Here is a 24,401-nt window from a genome sequence, read left to right on the forward strand (position 1 = left end):
TAAAAATACATCTGTAGCAAACAGAGCAGAGGACACGGTGGGATGGAGCCTGTTTAGAGGCTAAGCTAACCGCAGCTAGCAGCTGTACCTGGTCGGCCAGTTTGAGAACAGCCATCTCTGGGTCAGCTCCCTCCGACACCGCAGCACCACGCACGGTGCGCCGCTGCGCCCCGCACGCCGCTCCTCCCCTCCTTTCTCCGCTCCTCCCGCGGGACTTCAGGCGGCTGGATGGAAGCGAGCAGCGCGGCTTCTCGTAGCTCTCTCACAGGCGGCGGATGGTGATGAAGGCCGGGCCGAGCACCGCGGCCATCAGCCCCGCTAGACTGACGCTATCTGCGGCGACGCTGCTGAGCCGAGGCGGCCGCTCGGAGTCGCGGGGGAGCAGGAACGGCTGGACCCGCCGGTGTAAACAATCCACATTTACGGCCGCTGCTGCCGCTGCTGCTGCACGGAGGTCCCAGCCAGGCGTCTCTCACAGCCATACACCACCCACAGAAGCCTCCCTCCTCCCCGGTCTGCAGAGCCACAAGCCTCCCGGAGCGGAGAGGCAGCCAGGCTGAACTCAGCTGAACACAGATCACACAGGAAGTTGATGCCTGTCTCTCCTCCTCCTCCTCCTCCTCCTCCTCCTCTCAGATGCAGAAGTGAAGTGGAGGAGAAGCTTCCTCAGCATCAACAACAACCAGCACCTCCTCGCTGCTGCCCTCCAACGGACACACGGACTAACTGCACGCTCCGAGTGTGTGGAGGTTTATTACTGCCACTGTGATGACGATTAGAAAGAGAGTATCTCAACATAATGAACAGGGTCACGAGAGTTAGTGTGCTCCACATGTTTGGACCTATTTTTCAAGGCTTTCCTGTAAAATCTATTTTCATTAATGATTTATCTGAGAGGAAACAGTCACATTTAAGAGGCTGAAATCTGAGAAATTGGACGTTTTTTAATGTTTTAAATGTTTTTTAACCTCCGCCACCTACAAACCTCTACTCCAATCACCTGTGCATACCTATATAAGGACGTCTAACCCTCTTCCATTCGTTTCAGTTCTCATGAGCCCCTCCCCATTCTGATTTTTTCTGCAGACAGCATGCAGCTCAGTGATCACCACGGTGGTCCCTCAACAAGAAGGTCCCAGGTTTAAGCTCATCCATTTCAGGTTCCTTCCACAGGGAGTTCACTCGTTTCCCCTGCATCCACTTGGGTCTCTGCCAGGAACCTTGGAGGACAGAGCAGCAAAGCTCATCGAGACATGCCCCCACCCTGAATCTCACCCCTCAGGGTCCTAGCCCTGCAGCTCGATGAGAAACCCAACCCCTTCATTCCTCACCTTCAACCTCCTCATCCCTCACCTCATCCCTTCATCCCTCAGACTCCTCATCCCTTTCCTCAATCCTTACATCCCTCTCTTTGCCCCCTACCGTCCCTCCACACATGATTCCCTTCCAATCTCCAGCAAACCCCGTCACTATCCAATAAACTACCTTTTTTTTTTACCAAACATATGGTGTGGTCCTTGTTAGTGAATGATAGAATGCTAAAATGTTAAAGGTAGAGTCTGTATGATTTGTCCAAGCTGTTGGTAAATGCATCAGAATGTCAAATACCAGCATTTTGAGTTTGGGTTTCACTTCTAGTAGGTCACAAGTGATGATTGAAAGGGATTGTATAATATGAGTATGTGCATTGTCTTTTTTTTTAGGAAAATATTGCACATATATATTTGCTAAGGCCACAGGGAGCCATTGGAGAGGAGGAGGTTGCTGAACCCTGTACTTGGTCATTATTTTGAGAAAGTTTCTCATTATAATGACTTACAGGCTGTTTTTTCCCATCACACTGATGGAAATGGGCTTCCATACGAGAGTAATAAAATGTGGTGCATGAAAAATGAATAGGCGCACAGATGTAGTGGAGTGCAAGACTGTGCCCATGCTTTAAAAAATCATGTTACACACCACTCTAACTGTGAGAGAGCAATGTAGGTTATATGAGGATTAGGTCTGTCATAACACAGCATTTGCATGGTTTAGTCCCTTAATGGCCTGGTCCATTATTTTTTGAGTAGTCTAGTTGTCCAAAACAATGTGAGGTCATGAAAGCATACACATTCAAACTTATTCTGAGTACGTTTTAGGACTTTTTGGGTCAATTTCACAGACAGGGCAGATTAATCTATAAGTAGTCTGTACTAGTTAGACTAGGATGGTTAAGTGGCTTTCATGAACAGGGTTTAAATTTGCCCTAGTCAGTCTCCTGGAGTAAGGTGAGTAACAGAAGGGCTTTTCACACTGCATCCTCTTAGCCCAGGGCTGGGCTCTCTTATTGCAAACATATTCACTTATTTAATACTTTATAAATGAGAAATAAATGCATTTAGGCTGCAGCGACAGACTGTCTTTACTGACAATGGTTTTCCAAAGTGTTCCTGAGCCCATGTAGTATCCTTTATACAATGATGGGGAGTTTTAATACAGTTTTTAATGCAGTGCTGCCTGAGGGGTCAAAGGTCACAGATATTCAGTGTTTGTTTTCAGTCTTGCCCCTTATGTGCAGAGATTTCTCTGGATTCTATTAATCTGTTAATAATATTACGGATTGTAAATGGAGAAATCTCTAAATTCCTGCAGTTCTCTGTTGAGAAACATTGTCCTTAAACTCTTTGCCCTTATAGTTTTCACAGAGTAATGAACCTCACCTCAGTCTTTAATACCCAGTCATGATACTGTCACCTGTTACCAGCTCACCTGTTTACCTGTGGAATGTTCCAAACAGGGACTTTTTAACATTCCATAACTTTCTTTTTTCCTCCTGTTCCAACTTTTTAGAGATGTGTTGCAGGCATCAAATTGACCCTTCACTAAACCCCACCCCCAACCAGCAACTGTTCAATCATAGGTTAGCAACCATAACTTAGTGCTGTCAACCTTTCCATTTCTCTCCATGTTGAAGGTGTGCAGGAGGCTCTGAGGAGAGCGATACTTGGTGTTTCATGAGTCTGGACTGTGACGTCTTTTGTCATCTCTCAGAAATGTGAAACACAAGAGCACACATGCTCCAATATAAGCTGTGAATGTTAACATGTCTAGCTAACTAATGCTAGCTTACTAGCCTCCCACCACCTCTCCCTCCTTCAGGGCAGAGAGGAGAGGAGAGGAGAGGAGAGGAGAGGAGAGGAGAGGAGAGGAGAGGAGAGGAGGTGGGTGGGCTACATGGGTTTAAACCCTCTCAAATTAAAGGTAATTTTTTTTTTTTTTTTTTTATAGATACACATAGAGATAAAGGTAAATAAAAAACAAAAACAAAGAACATTCCAATTATATGTAAATACTGGATTGTATTGTATCATGAATTCATTGTAATAAAATTATTGAAAAACAAAATAGAAACACAGTCTTCAGGACCTGTAGCTTCATTTATTATTCATAGTATTTTTATTATGTAATAATTGCATTTTGCATTTTGAAAAAAAGTGAAAAATGAATATTCAAAACTGACAGTTTTTTCTTCATTTTGGATATTATAAGTAGCGGTGGTAGAAGAATTCAGATCTTTTAGCCCTTAAAGTCCTGCATTCAAAACCTTATTGAAGCGGACAGTATGTATACTGACTAAGTATTATAAGTTTAATGTACTTTAGTATTCACCGTGCAGTAAAATAGTCCCTGTCGGTGTTTTACTATGCAATGTGTTTGGATTAATATAATTGATGGTCCATTTTCCAGATAATCTAGGAGGGTTTAAATAGTTTATTCAATTTATGAAGCAGGACACTTTTTTCAACCTATAAAAGAATAATATTTTCATTATATTATATATTAATTATTATTAACAATATTACATTTAATCAATAATTGTATTGCATAGCTTAACATATTGTTTTATTTCTCAGCTATTGATTAGAGTTGCAAATTGTAAATACTTTGCTTAATCAATCATTGGTAAAAGTAACAATCAATAAGTTGATTAATTGTTATAAAAAAAAATGCTTATTTTTAAATTTAAACAATAAGAAATAGCCTTCTCCCCATCAATCAAAGCTTTACTTTCACAGCAACATAATAAATATTCTCTAACAGCATCATGAAACATAAAGACATATAGACAGGTTTACATATTAAATGCATTAACTTGCATATCAGATAACACGCAGAGCACGCTCATAAAAATAACCTCTTACATTTCAGATCTTTATTTGATGATTAATTAAGTTTTACTTGATCGATCAAATTATTAACAATCAACTAATTGATCATTGATTAATCGTTATCATCCTACTGTTGGTGCATGCTCTGTGAATTAAAAATGTTTTATATGCTCCCAATTAAGAAAAAAAACTCCTAAAAATAATTTTAAAGGTTATAAGCACACTGTAAAAATTTGTCACTGTAAAATTAACAGTAAACTACTGGCAACCCTGCTGCCAGTATTTTTCTGTTAATTTTACAGTTCTACTGTAATCAACCATACAGTATGTTACTGTAATACGACCATCTATTGAATTATTGTACATTGCTGTATTTTCTTGATATTACAGTAGACTACTAGCAGCAGGGTTGCCAGTAAATTACCGTTTTTTCTAGTTTGCTTACTGTAAACTTACATTTTATTACTGTTATAATACCATGTACTGAAACACAGTATAGTTCTGTATTTTGTTGAATTTACAGTATACTTGTGGCAGGGTCTACAATATTTTTTTTCCAAAATAGTAATGGAATTTCACCATGATCCCAAATACAGTACCATGTAGTAATTTTTCTAAAAAAAAAAGAGCATATTACTGGTGGTACTGATGACAGTCAATCATTATGAAGTAAACATTGCCTTAACTGTAACCTTGACTAGCAATTTCAATGTGATATATTGAACATATACTAAATGACTTTGTTAACTAAAATGCAGTAATAAAAAAAATCTATGGAAAAGAAGAAACTTAGAAAATATGACATAAATGATGTAACCCAGCATTTATTTTTTAAAAGGCAGCACCAACTGAAATACTTCATTTGTTGATACAAACAAACTGTTTTTTCCAATACAGTTGGAAATTTCAAGTATGCTTGACAGCAGTATATTTGTTAATCAAATGTGGTAACACTAATAAACTTTCTAATAAACTTTGGGGAAGGATGTATCTAACCACTGTGAGTATCACTGCATTTTTGATACAACATGCACACTGTCAGTGAGATTGAAAAATAATAAAAATGTGTTGTTGTTTTTTTATTATAATCTAAATGATGGTAATGATGATTCCTGATAAGCAATCTGTAGAGTAGATTTTGATGATAGCAATGACTCATTTATGGTAATTTTATGTAGTTTTATTTTGTTATTTAATGTTATACATTAGTTTTGTGTCTTTGGAGGAGCACCTCCTATTGCCTCAGATGGCATCCCAACCCAAGCAGCACCACGCCATGGAGAATGATGGTGAAAAATATTGATCAGTGTTTCCAAAAGTCCAAGATGACATCTTCAAATGTCTTGTTTTGTCCACAACTCAAAGATATTTAGTTTACTGTCAGAGAGGAGTAAAGAAATCAGAAAATACTCATATTTAAGAAGCTGACCATAATATATGTAATTAAGATTGCCTTGTATTCATGGATGTGGGTTTGTTTGTTATTTTTTCAGACACCTCAGGAGCACAATGTCAGAGCTGCTGCTGCTGGTCCAGCTCCTTCAGCAGCTGTGGGCTCTGCTGCAGTTTCTCCATCTGATGCTGCAGCCTCTTCTTCTACAAGTCACACTGGACCCAAACTAAGCCTTCAAATGGCACTTAAAACTGCTCTTCTCTGAAAAATCAAATCAAAATCAAAATCAAAAGCTTACACAATGATTAAGTTCTACTTTTTAAGTACATATATTTAGCTTTGGCCTGTACACCTCAGTGGTCGTTTAATTTTTGATATTTTATCATTCCCCAGTTTGTCAAGTTACAGAGCGCTGCACTCAAACCTAACCTCAGCCTCTCCAGAAACCTCAGGTACAATTCCATATATTGGCTTATGAATGTGGTAACCAGTTTCTAATGTTATTTACAATACTTACATGCCTTATACAAACTAGGATATGCTGTTGTGTATCTCTTCCAAATTCTGTGAATCTCATAGTGTCTGGTTTCATTTCACCTCACTTTATTATCCCTTGAAGAGGAATTTTCTTATCTTATGTTTTTTATTATCTTATCCATTGTGATACATGAAAGTTGATCTAATATGATAAATGACTTTTTAAAATGTGTTTGAATGATTTGTATTGTTATGCCTCTCATAGAATGTCTCATTGTGTATCACACCATATATGTAATTTCTCTTTTCTCCCGGCTTCCATCCAGCACCGTCACCATCTCATCTGACAGTTTGACCTCAACAAATCCCAGTGTCCCTGAGACAGTGTGGACAGTCTGGGACTGCAGAGACTGGGCACAGCCAGTATCAGGAAATAAACATGTTTTAAGACTTATAAATTATTAATGATTAATCAATTGTAGGATAACACAAAATTTGCAACCCTAGTCTGGAGAGGTGACATGACATCAACAGTTAAAAGTAAATAATAGTAGTTTTTGCAACAAGTACTCTGTACTTTTACTTGAGTATTTTTCTAACACCAGTACTTCTTCTTGTAATTGAGTAATATTTTAGCAATGCAACAGTACTTCTACTTGAGTAAAGATTTTCAGTTCAGCTACATAACCCATTTTTCAGACAAATAAATTCAACACAAGAGGTACAAAAGGCAAGGCAGATTTATTTACAATTATACAACACAGGGTTGTATAGCGAGGTTTTGTTGTAGTTGGATGTTGCGTGGCAGAGAGCTGAGGATGACTGAGGCAGTCTCACAGCCTGAGGGAAGAAGCTGCTCCTCAGTCTGGGAGTACAGGAGCAAACACTTCTGTATCTGTGAACAGGCTGTGCATCGTTCCTGTAGAATGACACACATCGTTTCAGTGGCGGTGGCACAACATCATGAATTAATTTATATCAGACACATATCTTTGCTTCTTAATGAATGTAGGATTAAACTTAAGAATCTAATATATTAGAATATTATATAGAATATTATTATTCTAGAGGTAAAAGGTCCATATTAAACTTACATTGGTTCTCTCCGTGTTCTGCTCGGAGAGAAAAGAGGCAGATCCCAGAGAGCTGAGCAGAGGCACCTTAATAAAAAGACTGTGGACAAAAGAGAAAGTGAGACATACAGGCCACTTCTCAAATCAAAACCATCATTTCTCAAAATGATGCAGAAAATCTCTCAGGTGAGGCTTTGGCATACTTACAAAGAGGAATAGTGGAGTGGAGCACAAAGATCTGGCAAGATGTTGATGGCGATGATGATGATGATTGGTGCCTGTTGTGGCATCAACTGTGGAGACATACAGCACAATCGTTAACAGTTTTTCTTGAACCAAAAACATTATTTCTCAAAACGATGCAGAAAATTTAACATTTCACAGGAGAGGTGTTTAATACTTACAGGAAGAGGAGGAGGGCAGAAGCTCATAGTTGCCAGTTGTGGCAACAAGCTGATGTGTTTGCAGCAGTGAGTACAATGAGAGAGGAATTCAAGGTGGTACCTTAAAAAATGGTAGAATACAAAGAAGAAAGATAAAGTGAGAGATACAGTCCAGTCCTTAAGGTTTCTCTTAAACCAGAATTTCTCAAAACAATGCAGAAAATTCTAACATTTCACAGGAGAAGTGTTTAGATACTTACAGGAGGAGGAGGCTGAAGGCTCACTGGACACCAGTGTCAGATGATGAGGAGCTGTCAGATGTTTTGAGGAGCTGTAGCTGCTGTCTTTGCTGAGGCAGCGGGTTTGGTGAGGAAGGTGCCTTAAAAATTAGAGTGGACAAAAGATAAAGTGAGACATACAGCCCAAAATCTTAATTTATCAAAATGATGGAGAAAATTTTAACATTTAACATGAGAGACTTTGAGATACTTACAGCAGCAGCAGGAGGCCAGAGGCTCACAGGAGCTTGTTGATGGATACCAGTGTGAGAGAAGGTCAGCTGAGGTGTTTGTGGAGGAGCTGTAGCTTGTGTCTGTGCAGAGAAAATGGGTATGATGAGGAAAGCCAGCCAAATCCTTAAGATGTTTCTCAAACCAAAACCATAATTTCTCAAAATGATGCAAAAATTGTTAACATTTCATAAGAGAGGCATTACGACACTTACAGGAGGAGGCCAGAGGCTCAATGGTGCCTGTTGCTGGACGCCAGTATCAGAGGAGGCCTTGATGTGTATTCATCAAGGTCAGAGGAGACATTTACAGAGGAGGCGTAGCTTTGTCTTTTCAGAGGCGATGGGTATGGTGATACCTTAAGAATTAGAGTGGACAAAAGATAAAGTGAAACATACAGTCCAATCCTTATGTTTGTTTCTTAAACCAAAAGGATGCAGAAAATCTTAACATTTTTAAAATACTTATAAGAGGAGGAGGAGGCCAGGGTCTCATTGGTGCCTGTTGCTGGACACCAGTGTGAGAGGAGGCCTTGATCTGTATTCATCAAGGTAAGCAGTGACGTTTCCTGAGGAGCTGCAGCTTGTGTCTTTGTAGAGGCAATCGATATGGTGAGGGAGGAATTCAAGGAGGTACCTTTAAAATTGAAACAGACAAAGAAGAAAGATAAAGTGAAACATACAGTCCAATCCTGTTTCAAACCAAAAAGATTATTCCTCAAAATTAGACAGACAACAGAACATTTTGGTTCTGACATACTTACAGGAAGAAGGGATAGTGGAGTGGAGCACAGTGGAGACACCCAAGTCGTTTTTTTAGCCACGGGCTCATTGGTGGAAGTGACTGTAGAAACTGCTGTTGGTCTCCAGAAGAGCTGCAGCAGTACGATTGCAGCTGTGCAGAGGCGATGAGGAAGGAGAGGCAGGACTTTGTCTTGACTTTCAACAGTAGGAGAGCATGTAGTAGGAGACTGGACGGATTGCAGTTTCTGTGGTTGCTGAAGTGACAGCTGCTTTGTTCTTTGTTCTGGCACAGAGGTAGGCCTTTGCTCATAGTTGGTCGGTGGTAGGAGGATTTGTCCGACCAAAACGCCCTTTATGGCCTTTGTAGAGCTGGTAGGGATCTTGGAAGGCTTTAAGGTAGAAGGCCTTCATACTGTCAAAGCGTCTCTAGTGCCTTGTAACCACTCCCAAGCCCGGGCATCTATTTATTTTTTTTGTAGTCTATGCCTTACCAGACTACACTTTGTGAGTGAGAGCACAAGGTAACTGAGGAGTTGATATATCTTTGCCAAAGCCATCGACTGACTTGGTGCTGGAGAGGCTGGCGGTGGGAAATTAGAAGCCAGCTATTCATTAGACAAAATGCATTAAACCTAGCAACCCACTGCATCAGCTACTGGCTTGACTGATCACGAGCTTCCCAGGATGGTAACCGGCACACTGGGGCTAACGACCCGCAGACCAGCGACTGGCTCGGCTGGTCACTGTCTTCTGAGGATGGTCACAAACAAGCCAGGAGTAGGCACCTGTTGAAACAGCTACAGGCTTGGCTGGTCCTTAGCTCCTGAGGCTAGTTACTGGCATGCTGAGGCTATAGGTACTAATGGTCACTTTCTTCTTTCGTATTCATGAGAGCAGGCATCGCTTGTTTGCTCTCATGTCTGTGGAGATTCGCAGTCACCCAGGTCATGGCATTCGTAGAAAAGGTAATCTTAGGAAACTGGACTTGGTTGGGTTTTTGTAGATGTTTTGCTGATTAGTTGGGAGTTTCAGGTATTTAACTTCTGAGGGGTTTTAACACCTTGAGAGGCATGTGACTCATGTGCAATTTCCCAGACCTTTCCAGACCTATCATAGAGTCACATGCAGTCAGTCTGCTGGTATACAGAAGACTATCTTTATTTCAGTGACAGTCTGACCCTCCAGTAACACAGTATTAAGGGCACTGGCTTTTTGCGTTTCTTTGCTTCAGCAGGTCTTTTAATTTCACTGCTGATGCTGTTAAGTTCTTTTTTCTTTGATGCCATTTTCATGAGTGAACATTTCTTGACATTTGGAGCAGGAAGCACAGCTTTATATTGTATTATTGGGGCGTTAATTAAGTCTCACACATGTGCAGTCGAATACACACAGATGGGTAATTTCTAAACATGGTTATCTTAAGTTATGAGTGTTTGTTGAATCTGACGCAGTGTGTTCGTACGGGCCATTTGTGCAAAAAAAAAAAAAGAGAAATTTAAGAATACGAAATTGTTCTTGCATTCCTCAGTTGAGGGATGGCTGCTCCATGTTAACAAAATGGCATCTTTTACTCCTCTCACAAATAATATGTCTTCCCTGGCTGAAATACGAAAATTGTTGTCTTCAAAAGAGTGTCCTTTCACCTTGAGGTGTAGGTGGACTGCTGAATCCTGCCCTGAGGAACTGGCTCTCCTGTGTTGTGCCATGTGCCTGTCCAGTGGTTGTTTCATCTCCCCAGTGTACAGGTCTGTGCATTCCTCACTACACTGGACTACATACACTACATTATCCTGCTTGTGTCTGGGTGTTCTGTTCTGCGACAAAAGCTTGTTCACCCCAAGGACTGACCACACAAGTCCAGCCCAACCCGGAGAGAAAAAGGTTATGTGTGCGCACTTCCCACTTGCACTTTAGATCAACATAAGATAGGGCTCTAAGACTTCACAGACATGAGAGCAAACAAGCGATGCCTGCTCTCATGAATACAAAAGAAGAAAGTGACCATTAGTACCTATAGCCTCAGCATGCCAGTAACTAGCCTCAGGAGCTAAGCCTCTCAGCACTTGCTTATCATTGGTCAGATCAGTAGCTGGCTTAAACCTTAATTTTTTTCCTGTACTTTGTATGTTATACTTCCTCAGTTAACCCTCCATTTAATCCCTTTATTCTGGGTGCGCTCCTTTTTTTTTTTTTTTTTTTTTTTTAAAGAAGGTCTACTGGGCATGTAAATAGTTAGTGGGAGTGGTAAAATTTAGGCCTACCTGTGTGCCAGATCCCTGCTCTCCTCCTGACTGTGTTTACAGTCTCCTCACAACCGTCCAGCTCCATTGCGCAATGTCCTGCTCCCGGTTAGTTGTGTCAGCTGAAATTAAAAATGTATGAAATGTTAAGTCTGACGTTCAGTTGCACACCTGCATCCCTCAAACCACAGCAAATTTGATTCTCTTGTTTTGTAGCAGGTTGTTACAGAATACATGCTAAACAAGGGCAAGTAGGACAAATTTGCACTTAAATGTACATCCATCACTGAGCACACAATTCAAATTTTTAACACCTGTATAGTGTAGAAAGAACATCATATATGGTAAATAATTTACATAAATGGTGTAAGAGCCAAAATATAATTGATGAATGTTGTAAGGATGTTCAAAATCAAAACCATAATTTGTTTTGTTATAAATTAGAAGAAAATTGCAACTAAACAAATTAATAACAGCTGTTTCCAATTTTCTCTATGAATTTTCTGATGAATTTTCTAATAATAATGAGTAAAATGTCTCAAAAAATCTATTAAGCACACATCAAGAATGTAAATTCAAATAAAAGACATCCCAACTCAAAATTAAGCAGCCTGCCAAAAGCCAAAGACTTGAATATCAGACAGCCAGCAGTAAATAAACAGTTCAAAAAAGAGGAAAGATAGCAGAAGCAGCGCAAACAACTCTGACACCCTGAAGAAAGCTGTTTGTGTCACTATAAGTGGGATGTGACCCACCTCCATTTTAACCTGTACAAACATTTTCAAGGGTTTTAGAATTTCACAGTGAAACAGCCCCCTGAGTGAACGCTTTTTAACGTTTTGCCAAAAGAGTGACTTGGACCTTTCTTCTTTTTTGAACTTTTGCATTTAAAGAGCACCTTTGTTAACATTTTTTAAAACTTTTTCTTTGTTGAAGTAACTGAACACTTTTAGAAAGGCTGCAGGGTTCTCTCTGGCACGGGTTAAAAACCCACAGGTCTGTGCTGGGTACAAACACACTGAAACATTTTGGAAGCAATTTCTTTTAGAAATAGTGTGTTTTCTGGTTGGAAATGCAATTGTGACAGGTTGTTATATGTGGGTTTTTTTGTCAGACAGCTACCAGCACCAGATCTTAAAGTATTATTGTTTCCATTGCCATAGCCACAAAAAAATCCCTTCCCACTTACTTTAACTGGTTACGTACTACTCACTCTAACTTTGCCTGAGCACAGATTAGTGTCATCTGGTTTCAAGGAAAATTGAACCTGGTGGTAGGCATTAAGAATATAGAAATAGCCACTTTTCTCACTGATGGTCTTGTTTGCTTATATAGGTCATACAGAAGCATCACTGTTAAATTGAGACGTTTCATAACCTGCTTAAAACATTGTACATTTGAGTGAGAACAAATGCTCATAAAAGTGCAAATACCCCCAAAATGAGTTAATTACAGTGACTAACCAATGAAAAAATTAAGTGAATCTAACCTTTAATGCACAGACATGAGAATTTTCCCCAGTGTTGACCTATTCCTTTAAGTTATGGGCCAGAGATATTAAGATATTCACAGTTCATACAAGCCATGTAACTAACGTAAATAAATTTGATAATTTAAAACACCTGCCAAATATTCAAGCCTACTCCACATTAAAAAAGACAATGCAGACTTCTATGAAGCTTTAACTGGAAGTATAAAAATTGACTTTCTTACCAGGTGTGCAGGAGGCCTCAGTCTCAACAGTGCTGGGTTCGAAGGAAACTCTGTTGGTCAGCACGACGTGGTAGCAGGAGTAGCAAGCATGTCTAACCAGCAGGCCGATCTTTGAAGCCTTGGACTGATACTGATGATGCATTAAACATCAACGGTTAAAAAGTAACTAATACACCAAGTAGTTTCTAATGAGAACACTTTGTATTTTGTCACCAGTACTTTTACTTGCAATTGAGTAATAAATTTAATAATGTAACACTACTTGTACTTTCCACCACTGTTGAATAGTATGTATTTTAATAATTCAGTCATTCCCAAACACTGGGTTGTGACCCACAGGTGGGTCACAGGAGATTTATTTGCACCCCCTAAAAAATAAAAGATGATGAAAGAAATTCTGCAAAATTTAAGATTTATATCTGAAGTACATCTTTTGAAAAGGATTTAAAATGTCTGCATTTTTTACTGATGAGAGGAAAAAACAATAGCCTGTTAATTCCCCCTAAATGTACATATTTTGTCTCCTTTATGAAGTAGGCTAAAATGTTCCACACTGTAAAAAAAAAAAAAAAAAAAAAAATTTAAGGAAACTTACTTCAATAGACTCAAACTCAAAAGCTTTAAAAATGTTTTACCACCTAATAATGTTTTGTTGAGATAATTTGTTTCTTCTTTAGATAAACTTAAATGTTTGAGCCTTAGAAACCCCCAAAAATTGTGTTTAAAAAAATTGAGTTATTGATCTAAGTTGCCTTGAGGTTTTGAGTTCTCCCAATTTGATAAGAGGAAATAAAACGATTGAGGTGGCCTGTTTACTCAGCCTAAAGGCATTTATTTTTTATTTATAAAGTAATTAATGTGTATATGCTTGTGTCAAGATACTATATGGTGATGTGGAACTCCCAAGATTTATTAATGAAGTGTGTCATGAACAGGGTCACGATGGAAGGTCAGTTTTTTTTTTTTTTAAGGTTTTTTTTTTTTTTTAAGTTTGGTGCACTGTTCTAATCATCATTGAACTGACTATGTCGCCCCCTGTGTTAGTTTCCAGTTCCTGTCGTGTTATTAGTGTGCTTCAGCTTTAACTTTCACTTTTGATTCAGATTCAGTGAAGACTGAGGAGGAGCAGCAGGACGGTGTCACTCTGTTTGATTGTTTGTTTGTCTCTTTTCTCTTGTCACGGCGAAAATAAATCAGCACCGACTTATTAAAGAGGTACTCTGATGTCCTGTCAGGATCATCTGATCTGACTGCCTTTATTTTTATTTGTTAAGTTTCGTTTCGTTTTCGTCTCTCAAGTCATGAGTGATATGTACGGACAAGTAACGATTGCTGAAGTGTATGAAGACTGATCCGGAGGACTGAGTGTCTTATTCAGAGTTGTTTTTCTTTGTCAGATGGACGGGAGTCTGGTTGACGAGGGCAGGCAGCTCGAGGAGGCCAAGAAAGAGCTGGAGGCATGGAAGGTAAGAGACAAAGTCCAGTCCTGTCCCTGACTGTCTGCTGAATCTAACCTGACAGTCAGTACAGAGGGTTCAGCGGCGCGGCACTCAGAGAAATACGCTCCCATTCCAGTCAATGCTGCAGTTTATACTGGGAGCGACGCGGCGCGTCTAAGCAGCGTCCCAGAAGCGGCTCGGCGCTCCGCTCCACAGAGAATACACAGCGAGTCTGTTTTTGACGGATGGCGCGTCAATTGGCACAGAGGAGGTCGAACGGGTAGGAAGTCAGGCACGGAAAACAGGGGAGAATCCGGTTGATTTTCAAAATAAAAGACCCCGTGCAGACTCGCGATCATAAAGGCCTGCTTATCCATGGTAGAAGCACAAAGAGCACGGAAAGAGGACTTAATCAACAAAATCAGAGCAAGTAAACATAATCAGACGGACAAAGCGCTCCGCTGCTGAAACGCTGCTGGTGGGAAATGAAGTTGCGTGCATGACGCAACAAAACCGCGGTGCAGCCGCTCTTGGTGTAAATTACGGATGAGTCACTCAGAGCGGAAGTCAAACTTAAAACTTAAAGCCAGATTTGGGAGATTTCTTTAAAAATATGTTCCAATACAATTACTCATCAGCTGTTAAAAATGTAGTCAGTAACATATTCTGTCAGTCAGCAGTTTCAGTACAAAATAATCTGTATCAGCCTTATCATACAACAACACTGGTGGCATGGCCAAAACTTTAGATCTGCTTATAGTTTGTAAGGCCAGAGATAACTTTACCTTCCTCCTCATTAGCTTCAACTTTAGTTCATGTTGTGTAATGCAGCAGAAGTGGAAATGTCTGGAAAAGTTGACATGTTGTTTGGATTATAAAGAAGTAAAACACTATCATATATTGTTGTTCAGTTCAAGACTGCATCAGTGTTTTGTGTATTTGTAAAGCACATGTAATGACAGCAGACTGACTGAATGTAGAAAAACTGAGATATTGTTGAAGTTGCACGTATTTTTCTTGATCATGGCAGTTAAACGATGACGTGTGTGTTTGTTGATTGTCTCAGCTGTTTATAGCGACAGTTGCTGTTACTGTCAGCTGTGTTTACTGTGTTATTGTTGTGTGACCAATACTTTCACTTTCACCTTTTCCCAACAAATGATTATGTGTTCAGCTGATGTCATCCATGCCAGCCTACAAAACCATCAGATCTAATTCACCTGTCATTTTATTTTTCAAAGCTTAAAGGCTATATCTGTAATATATTTACTGTAATAAATCATAAAATGAGCATGATGTGTCATCAGAGATCGAAAAAACATGTTAACTTTCTATTCCAGGCAACCTGAAATAAGCTTTTGTTTGTCCAGTTCACGTCATTTAGAGTTAAAACATACGCCAAATGTCTGCCAAGTGAGTAAGACACCGTTTATGAGTTGTAATAAATGACTTACAATGGTTAAATTGAACAATATGTTAAATGGGTTTGGCAGCAGTGAGACAGGCAGCCACTGAACTCATCATCCAGAGTGTGTTATTTCAGAGCAGTGGGCTTTTGTTTTCAGGATAACAGACTGAACTTTACATTGACAGACAACTGACTGTTATAAACAGCTGATGAACTTACAGTGGAGGACTCACTGACACTTGTTGTTGTTCATTTACAACATTGCATGCATCCTGCACTTGTTGTCTGAGGAGGAGGTGTCTGGGAGAAACCACTCGCTCCCACCATAGATAATATATTAAACAGGATTTCAACCTATTTATTATACAGTCTGCAGCTCCAGCTCACTATTTGAACTACTGTATTCAATTATGCTCATGCAGTTGCTCTCAATAAATACATAATAATGAACAAAATAATGAAAGAAACTTCTCACAGCCCTGCAGCATATATTATATATGGCATTTTTGTGTGCATCTGTGCCCAGCCTACAAACTGTTGGTTAGTTGGTTTGTTTACAGCACAGAGCTGACTGTAAACTGACAAGAGTGTATAACTGCAGTAACTGAGACACATTCAGAATGTGCTGAATACATTTCCAAAGAATGCTCCTGAAACCTGAATAATATCAGCATTTTGCACATATCTTAATGAGAAAATGCTACGCTGATTCTGAATATTCAAACAGAATGTGCTGTTTATATGAGCTGTATCAAATTCATAATACTGTCATATTCTGAATGATATGGAGAATTAATGTGCATGTAAACATGGTCAGTGATTTTTTGTGAATTTGCTCTTTGGATTTAGAAAAGGTTACAATTCTTACCCTCCTCACTCAGTATGGATGTAAATAGAGCTGCAACAATTAATTGATTATGCACTGATTATTAAATGAATTGCTAACTATCTTGAAAATCCATTAATCAATTTGATGCTTTTTTAAATCACAATTCTCTGATTTCAGCTTCCTAAACGTGAATATTTTCTGGTTTCTTCACATCTCTTTGACAGTAAACTGAATATCTTTGGGTTGTGAGGACATCACCTCATGCCAACACTGACCAACATTTTTACCATTTTCTGACATTTTATAGACCAAACAACTTATTGATTAATTGATAAAATAATTGACAGATGGATCAACAATGAAACTAATCATTAGTTTCAGCAGAGTGAAGCTGAAAGTCAGCACTGTTTCATTTCACATTCAGTGGTTTGTTTCCTCTCTCATGGAATCGATCCAGACACAAAGGTTTGGTTTCTCTGAGATTTCTGTGACCACAGTACAATTGAGGTGAATGCAGTTTAGTTTGTGGGCATTAAAAAATGACAATAAAAAATTCCCTCTCTCTGTTAACCCACCATCATGATCAGAAACCGTCTCTATGCAAATTGTCTGCAGGTCTGTCTGTAGTCTCTCTGAACTCTTCCTACTTTGACTTTTAGAGTAAAGTAGAGAAAGCTGATGATGTGAAGGCCAGGCTGATACTGGAAAAACTGGAAGAAGATGAGGTCAAGTCCAAGGCCCAGCAGGAGATGATGGCTTGGGTTGAAAAGCAAAGCAAGTGTGAAAAGGAATTCACTCAAAGCATGACTGCGGTGCAGGTACATCCACCTCTGTAACATCTGCAGCCTGTTGGGAAGAAATGAGATGAGAAAAAGATGAAACTAACTACATTTTTCACTCTGTCACACAGAATGAAATCCTGGAGCTTGTTAAACACAAACAGGACCTGCTGGATAGACTGAAGAAATTTCAAGCTGAGCTGGCGGCTAAGAGGGCAGAGTCGGCCAAACTCAAGCAGAAATTCAAGGTGGGAATGAAGAAAGTCCTCTGCAGCGTCCAGCGTCTGTCACTGCAACCACTTTAGTTTATTGATTAGTTGCAAAAAGTTGCAGAAGAAATAGCAATACAACATTTATTTATGATGTTTTAGTACTAGAGCTTCATCAGGGAAACAGTTAGTGCCAATGAGGAGCCATCAGTCTGTTAATTCTACCTCCACCTGCAGGACGTGCTGTCATTTTTTCACTCTGTCACTTACAACTTTTTTTTACCGTAGTTCATCCATACATTCAAGTTTGCTGTGGACCTGTTCTTCAAGTCTTCCTGTGACAATCATATAATATGTCTCTGTGGTCTCCACCTGTCCAGATCTACGTCGAGATTCCAGACACAGAGCTGAAGTTCACCAGTCAGAGTAAAGAGGAGCCGGAGGACGAAAGTCAGACAGATGAGATCAGAGGAGTGTTTGCCATCAGCCAGAGACCCACTGTGCTCCTGCAGGGAGGACAGGCCCTCATCACGTTTGAAGAGGAGTCAGGTACACATCTTCATCTTCATCTTCATAGTTTATGGATATTTTGATATTACATTCAATGCATGACAATATCAGTACACAACAACTGATAAACTCTACAGTTAACTCGAATAGTTAGTTGTTGTTTTGAGTTTTCATGATATTTATATTTCATGACACTTTTTATTCAATTTTTAACAATCATGCATATTTAATAGGTGTTTCTTCTCCCTGACACTGTTCTGTTTGTTCTTTGGTCGTTTTAACTCTTTATTAGTTTAGTTTAGTTTATTAGGATCCCTGTGAGCTGCAGAAGATGCTGACACTGTTCTTACTGGGGTCCAACACATGTGCAGAAAAATATACAATACACATACATAACAATACATACATTACAACATTACAACATAAAAAAAAAACATAGACAGACAGTGCTGTTATTTAAATGTCAGTAATGTTCTTACAACTGCCATTTCCTTTAATGTAACATAATATATTATAAACCATCTCCTAAACTATATTTCATATTGTGATATAACAACAGTATCAACAACAATGGCAATAGCAATAATCGATAGCAATAACTGAGCAGCATGCAAACTTCACTTATCGGCTGGGAGAGTAATCATTGATGATAACATTAATAATGTGATAATAATAATTATTATTATAACTGCGGTTTCTAAGTTTATATCCTAAATGTAGCGACACCTGCGAGCTAGTTCAGGCAGTCAGCTTGAGCTGCACCACAGTCACTTGTGACACACCTCACACTCTGTAGTACAAACCAAACACACTCCTCCCAATCTGGCGGTCTATTTAAACTGCTAAAACCTCCGACAGGGGGTCCAACATATGTGTTCATCACTCCTCAATATCTCTCTGTAAAGATAATCTGTGAGGAGTGATGAGGTCGGAGCCTAGACACCAAAGTCTAACTATGTTCTGCTGCTGCAATAAATATTCTTAAACATGAGCTGTCTGACTGAACTAATGATATAAACTTTAATGGGAAGGAATTCATTTGGTTTTCTTCACAGATAAACATGGAATGCAGGCATACAGGCTTACTGGGTATATAGTTTAAAAAGTTTTCTTACACCCTTTAAAATCAAGAAGACACCAAAAATCAAAATACTGAATTCAAACTTTATATATATATATATATATATATATATATATATATATATATATATATATATATATATATATATAGATAGATAGATATATATATATATATATATACATATATATATATATATATATATATATATATATACATATATATATATATATATATATATAGATAGATATATATATATATATATATATATATGCTCCCAAGTCTGTTTGATGATTTAATACCTTTACTTGATCAGCTGTCTGGACAATCAGATGACAAGCTGGATGATCGAGTAAATGTATTAATAACATATTTCTCTCCCAAATCTGTTTGGCACAGCCAGGGTTACAGCTGAAGGAATAAAGCTGAAATTGTCTCACACCATGAAAATACATCTGAGCAACATGTTGATTTATTAGAATATACAAATATAATTACAGTCAGAACTGCTCTTCATTTGTGATTAGTGTTGTGTTTTATAGATCTTAATGTGCCTTCTTCTTCTTGTTATCATCATCATTATCATTATTATTATTATTATTATTATTATTATTATTATTATTATTATTATTATTATTATTATTATCATTATTATTATTATTATGAAACCCTTTCTAACCTTGTCATGTTAGAAATAAACAGCAGCATTAAGAGCTCTTTAAGTTGATCAGTAATTTTCTGACAGCGTTCCTCTCATCTTATTTGCAGCAACATTGTTGCATTTTGCTGTAATGCAATTCTTTTATGGTATCCATAGCTCTGTGTAAAAGAAGAGTCAAATTGTGCATCAGACGCCCTGTTTTATGTGAGCATGCAGACAGCCTGAAGAATGAAAAAATGAGTTGACAAAGAAAATTTATAGGAAAGTTGATTGGCTTGAATTAACTTCAACTTCCACTCAAGGCTTAAGTTGTCCCACTAAGACACACTATCCTGGTGTAGTCAACACTAACTCAAGCCAGGATAAAACAAGCTGCGCTGTGAGCGTACACAGAGAACAGAGGCAGCCCAGAACAGCTGATTGTCAAAGAGGATGTGACAAAAAGAAGAGAAAATGAGAGATTTTCTTCTCAGCAGTGAAACAAATCCTGCTGATATGGGGGATACAAAGGGGTAATCATGAAAAACAAAAATGCAGACAAAGTAAATGGCATGACAATATGATCCCAGTGTGTGCTCCACTGTCCTAACAGCTCACATAGCTCCCATTTCATCCCAAGGTCGACCTACATGTCTTCTCACCTTCCCTTCTTCATTCCTTCCTTTTTCTTGTCTATCGTCAGCTGTACTATTTAGCAAAAATGCAAAAATCAATTAAAATCATTTTAGAGAAGATTTATAAGCTTACTTAATGTATCTGTCTTCACAACCTGAACAAAATGAGGGAATTAATAAATAACGGCACAAGTTTTTCTCAAACTATAAATGTTAAGCTTTTAAATAAATCTGTGTTGTCAGCCTCTGAAGACAGTAAAGTTTGTGAGACATGATTTTCAGTAATATTTTGTTTGAAACTAAAGTAAACACAAAGGTCTAACACTTGATGAACTGTCTTTAACACACAGCTAAATGAAGCCTCACAGTTAACCTGCCACAGAGCAGGCTAGTTCAGTGATGTCAGTTACCATGGTGACTGAGCAGGGAGTCCTTTAAGCATCAGTCCTGGAACAGATCTCTCACTTAAAGTAACCAGACTTATGAAAAAGCCAGACCTCTCCTATATCCACATTGAATGAATTCCCCTCAGCCCTCTGGCTTCATCGTTCAGACTTCAGTCACTCAACCACTGGCACAAACACACCTTCCCTCCTCCTTCATTGGTTTTTTGGATTTCAGTTAATGTAGCAGTTCAGCCAGCAGGGGGTGCTGCTGTGCTGGACACGTACTGAAACAGGGCCAGACAAACATGGTCACAGTGACTTCACTACAGACTGGGGCTGAGCATCATTAACCAATGCCAATAACATGATATCAAACCCTTTACCAGACTTTACAAATGTTACATATGTTTCTCATGCTTTGTGTCCTCCAGTGGCCTCTCAGATCAGGAGGATCGCCAGATGCACTGTGGTCGCTGACGATGTAAATGTGGACGTGAAACCAAAAACAATCAACATGGATCCTACTGTCAAGTTTGAGGTATACTCACACACACACACACACACACACACACACACACACACACACACACACACACACACACACACACACACACACACACACACACACACACCATGGCGACATTTCAGTGACATAATACATTTTCTTGGATTTTTTTAAAATAAAAAAGCTCTATTTTGATGCTTATTAATGCACCTGGGCATTTTGGATTTTATTTTTTATTAGTTTTTTTGATTTATTTCTCCAGGAACAGTGCATGTCTTAATCCATAGTCCCTGACCAGATGTAAAGTTGGCAACCCAAAATCAATATAAAAACTGAGAATTAAGAAACAAGTCAGAACAACAATTCTAAGGGCATGTTAATTATAATAAAAATAGAGAACAGACCTGGCAGTGTAATAAAAAAAGAGCAAATGACAGTTTAAAAAGACCAGAAGCAAATATTATAACAACAACACAAGCGGGGTCAACAACAACAACAAACAAATCCAAGCAAGAACAGACATGAGGGGAGGAAAAAAAATTAAGAATGTAAGAATATTTTCGCACAAACAGACATAAGCAAGAATGTTGAAGAGCAAAGATAGATGGGTGGATACAGGCATGTTATTTACATGTCGGTACATCACGGACGTGTGGAAATATGTACCTCAAAACATGTGTACTGTTTATTTTCTGAATTAATTAATAAATAGTTAAAAATATTTGTGGGAGTCATTGTTTGTCCATTCACAGTGACCAGTAAAGACTACCTTCTGATCAGTGTGTGCTGTCATCAATATAGGTCCACCTGAATGTCTCCAGAAAGGAGCTGAAGGTCTCAAACATCCCCCCGTCCATGCCAGACGAGAGGGTGAAGGACCGGCTGGAGATAAGTTTCTCCAGGCCGAGCAGAGGAGGAGGGGAGGTGAAGAATGTGGAGTACGACAGCAACACAGGGACAGGACAGATCACCTTTCTCCATCCTGGAGGTACAACTCTCTGGGCTGTTTTTATTTCCATTTCTCAGTGCGTCTTTAACTCCTGATTCACTGAGACAGACACAGCTCCTGGACTAAACTCCACACTCATTCTGTATGTAGGGAGAACCCTGTGGACAAAAGCGGTAGTGTTTCCACTATAATAACCAAAAAATACAGCATCAAGAGTAAAATTATCTTAATAAATAGCTTCTTCTGCTTTCTTTTAACTGGCTGACATGTGACTTTGTCAGGAAAAATGTAAACTTATACTTATTGTAAAGCTTATTTCATCCGATTTCATCGAGAATCTGACCAGGTAGGAAACATTTAGGAATAGCCAATCATCTCGTGGATGGTCTTGTTTGCTTCTGTAGGTCATTAAACTAAGTATTAGTATTAAACTAAGTAAGTATTAAACTGAGACTATTTCTTAACCAGTTAAGGTCTGTGTAGTAGGTTTAAGTAAAGGTTAAATTTAAAAAAATAATAACGTGTGTTCAAGCTTGAAAAGTGATACAGGTCGATGTCTGTATGTCGCAGATGTCTTCACCAAGGGGCTACTTGACATGGTGGAATGATTTTACTTCAGAGAGCAGCGTGCAAGTGAGGAACACTCACTCTGGAGCTACTTATTGTGGCTGAAATGTTCTGCACACCGAGAGATGGAAAAAAAATATATATAAAAGACTCTCAGGAGGCAGCAAGAAATCTACTGAAAATGACTCTTACTTTTTTTCTATCAGATAGAAGTGAAACTCAGCCCTGCTGAGCATCAGTGTGTTCATGATGTATTAATGCTGAAGTGTGTGTGTGTGTGTGTGTGTGTGTGTGTGTGTGTGTGTGTGTGTGTGTGTGTGTGTGTGTGTGTGTGTAGTGGCTGAGAGCCTGGCCCTGAGAGGAAGTTATCATGTGGATCTGGACACTGAAGTCAAAGTCCAGGTTGGACCCATTTTCAGTTCCCAGCTACGCAAGTTTCAGGTAAGATCCACTCCTCAGACTGGTTACAGGTTCCAGTCACTCCACTCTAACCAGCACAGTCTGCATTCCTCACACACACTGCAGATTGCTCATTATTTTGACTGACATTGTGATTATGATATAATTAGTGGAAATGGTTGTTGCCTTTACGTACTGCTGTTTTCATTTTTACTGAAGAAAACCCCACTAAAATCATGATGGTGTGATGTTTGTTGGGGTCTGTACTAAACAAACATGTCTTCTTTCATGTGGAGATAAAGATTTATAGGTCAGAGCATCTCTGCAGCACTACAGTACAGAACCTTCAGCAAACTGCACTGAGATCCAAAGATGAGGAGCAGTGGTGGGAGTACTTATCTACAAGTTGAACATAGAAACCTATAATGAGATGGTCCAGTGTGTTGTTTGGAATAAACTAAGTTGAACTCTCTGTTCCATGGGCAGGGATCAAACATGTAGGTGACGCAGGGTGCAGTTTGTGAAAATAAATAGATGAAAATAAACAAATAAATAAATAAATTTTGTTCCCTTTTTGGGTGAAAACAAAAAGTAAAAATAGAAATTCTGAGGTCTTTACCAGTTTAAACAGAAAATTTGAAAAACATATTGCTGTTCAGCTATTAGGAGCCCAAATCCTCTGGCCAGACAGGCGAGCAGTTATGGTATGGTCTTTGCAAATCATAGATCTCCTGCCCATGGCTGCACATCCCACATGCAAGCGCTATCTTGCAGATGTGGCAAAAATGGCGCATGCATTGGTGGAAGATAGCAAATCCACATGTGCCACCGGAGCAACGGCAGCTGTAAGATGGGGCCCTACATGTCAAACACAGATACTGACTCTGTTCCTATGTGCAGAGTGGTGACGAAGCTGATGTTGATGATTCTTTTCAGACCTTCTGCGGCGCTCCGAAGCGAACTGTCCTCCTGGGTGGCATCAAAGACGTGGGGGATGAGGAGGACCTGCAGGACCACCTGGAGATCTACTTCCAGAAGCCTGTTAACCATGGCGGAGAGATAGAGGCCATCAAGTACATCTCCAAAGGGAAGACTCTGCAGGCCTTCTTCGTCTGTGAGGACATGGCCAAGAAGGACGAGTGACTTTAACCTCCAACATGAGCTCCTCTTCTTCTGTTTATTTCTTGTTGTGTCCAAATTAAGGGACACATTCTCTTGTCCTGCTCAGAGTCTCAGTTGAGGAATGAATTTGATTATATATTTTCATATCACATGGTGAGGGCTCCTAAAGGGACAGTTCACCCCAAAATCAAAAATACTGATTTTTTTCCTCTTAGCCTGTAGTACTATTTATTCATCTGTACTTTTTGGTGTTAGCTGCAGAGTTTT

General features: G+C 39.1%; 2 protein-coding genes and 1 long non-coding RNA gene across 3 annotated transcripts in view; 1 reads left to right on the forward strand and 2 right to left on the reverse strand.

Annotated features, from left to right (window-relative positions):
• ankrd44 (ankyrin repeat domain 44) overlaps window positions 1-815 on the reverse strand; it is a 53,312-nt gene extending 52,497 nt beyond the window's left edge. The window contains exon 1 of the mRNA XM_084724413.1: window positions 89-815. Within this exon, the coding sequence (XP_084580539.1) occupies window positions 89-115 (27 nt within the window). The 5' untranslated portion in view covers window positions 116-815. The remainder of the gene's footprint in view (window positions 1-88) is intronic.
• Window positions 816-6,744: 5,929 nt separating this feature from the next.
• LOC146322416 (uncharacterized) lies at window positions 6,745-7,613 on the reverse strand. Its single transcript, XR_014771266.1, has 4 exons — window positions 7,496-7,613; window positions 7,299-7,384; window positions 7,113-7,178; window positions 6,745-6,937 (listed from the first exon to the last, which is right to left on the reverse strand). It is a non-coding gene; the product is annotated as an uncharacterized LOC146322416 (long non-coding RNA).
• A 6,213-nt stretch (window positions 7,614-13,826) lies between these two features.
• On the forward strand, window positions 13,827-24,278 carry nmi (N-myc (and STAT) interactor). Its single transcript, XM_084723963.1, has 8 exons — window positions 13,827-14,145; window positions 17,015-17,173; window positions 17,266-17,382; window positions 17,724-17,892; window positions 21,024-21,130; window positions 21,899-22,085; window positions 22,951-23,054; window positions 23,949-24,278. Exons 1-8 carry the CDS (start codon window positions 14,077-14,079, stop codon window positions 24,153-24,155), a joined length of 1,119 nt encoding a protein of 372 aa, XP_084580089.1. The 5' UTR covers window positions 13,827-14,076; the 3' UTR covers window positions 24,156-24,278.
• The last annotated feature ends 123 nt before the right edge of the window (window positions 24,279-24,401 follow it).

The sequence above is a fragment of the Lutjanus erythropterus genome, chromosome 8 (assembly GCF_056507025.1).
Source record: "Lutjanus erythropterus isolate fLutEry1 chromosome 8, fLutEry1.hap2, whole genome shotgun sequence".
Classification (NCBI taxonomy): domain Eukaryota; kingdom Metazoa; phylum Chordata; class Actinopteri; order Lutjaniformes; family Lutjanidae; genus Lutjanus; species Lutjanus erythropterus.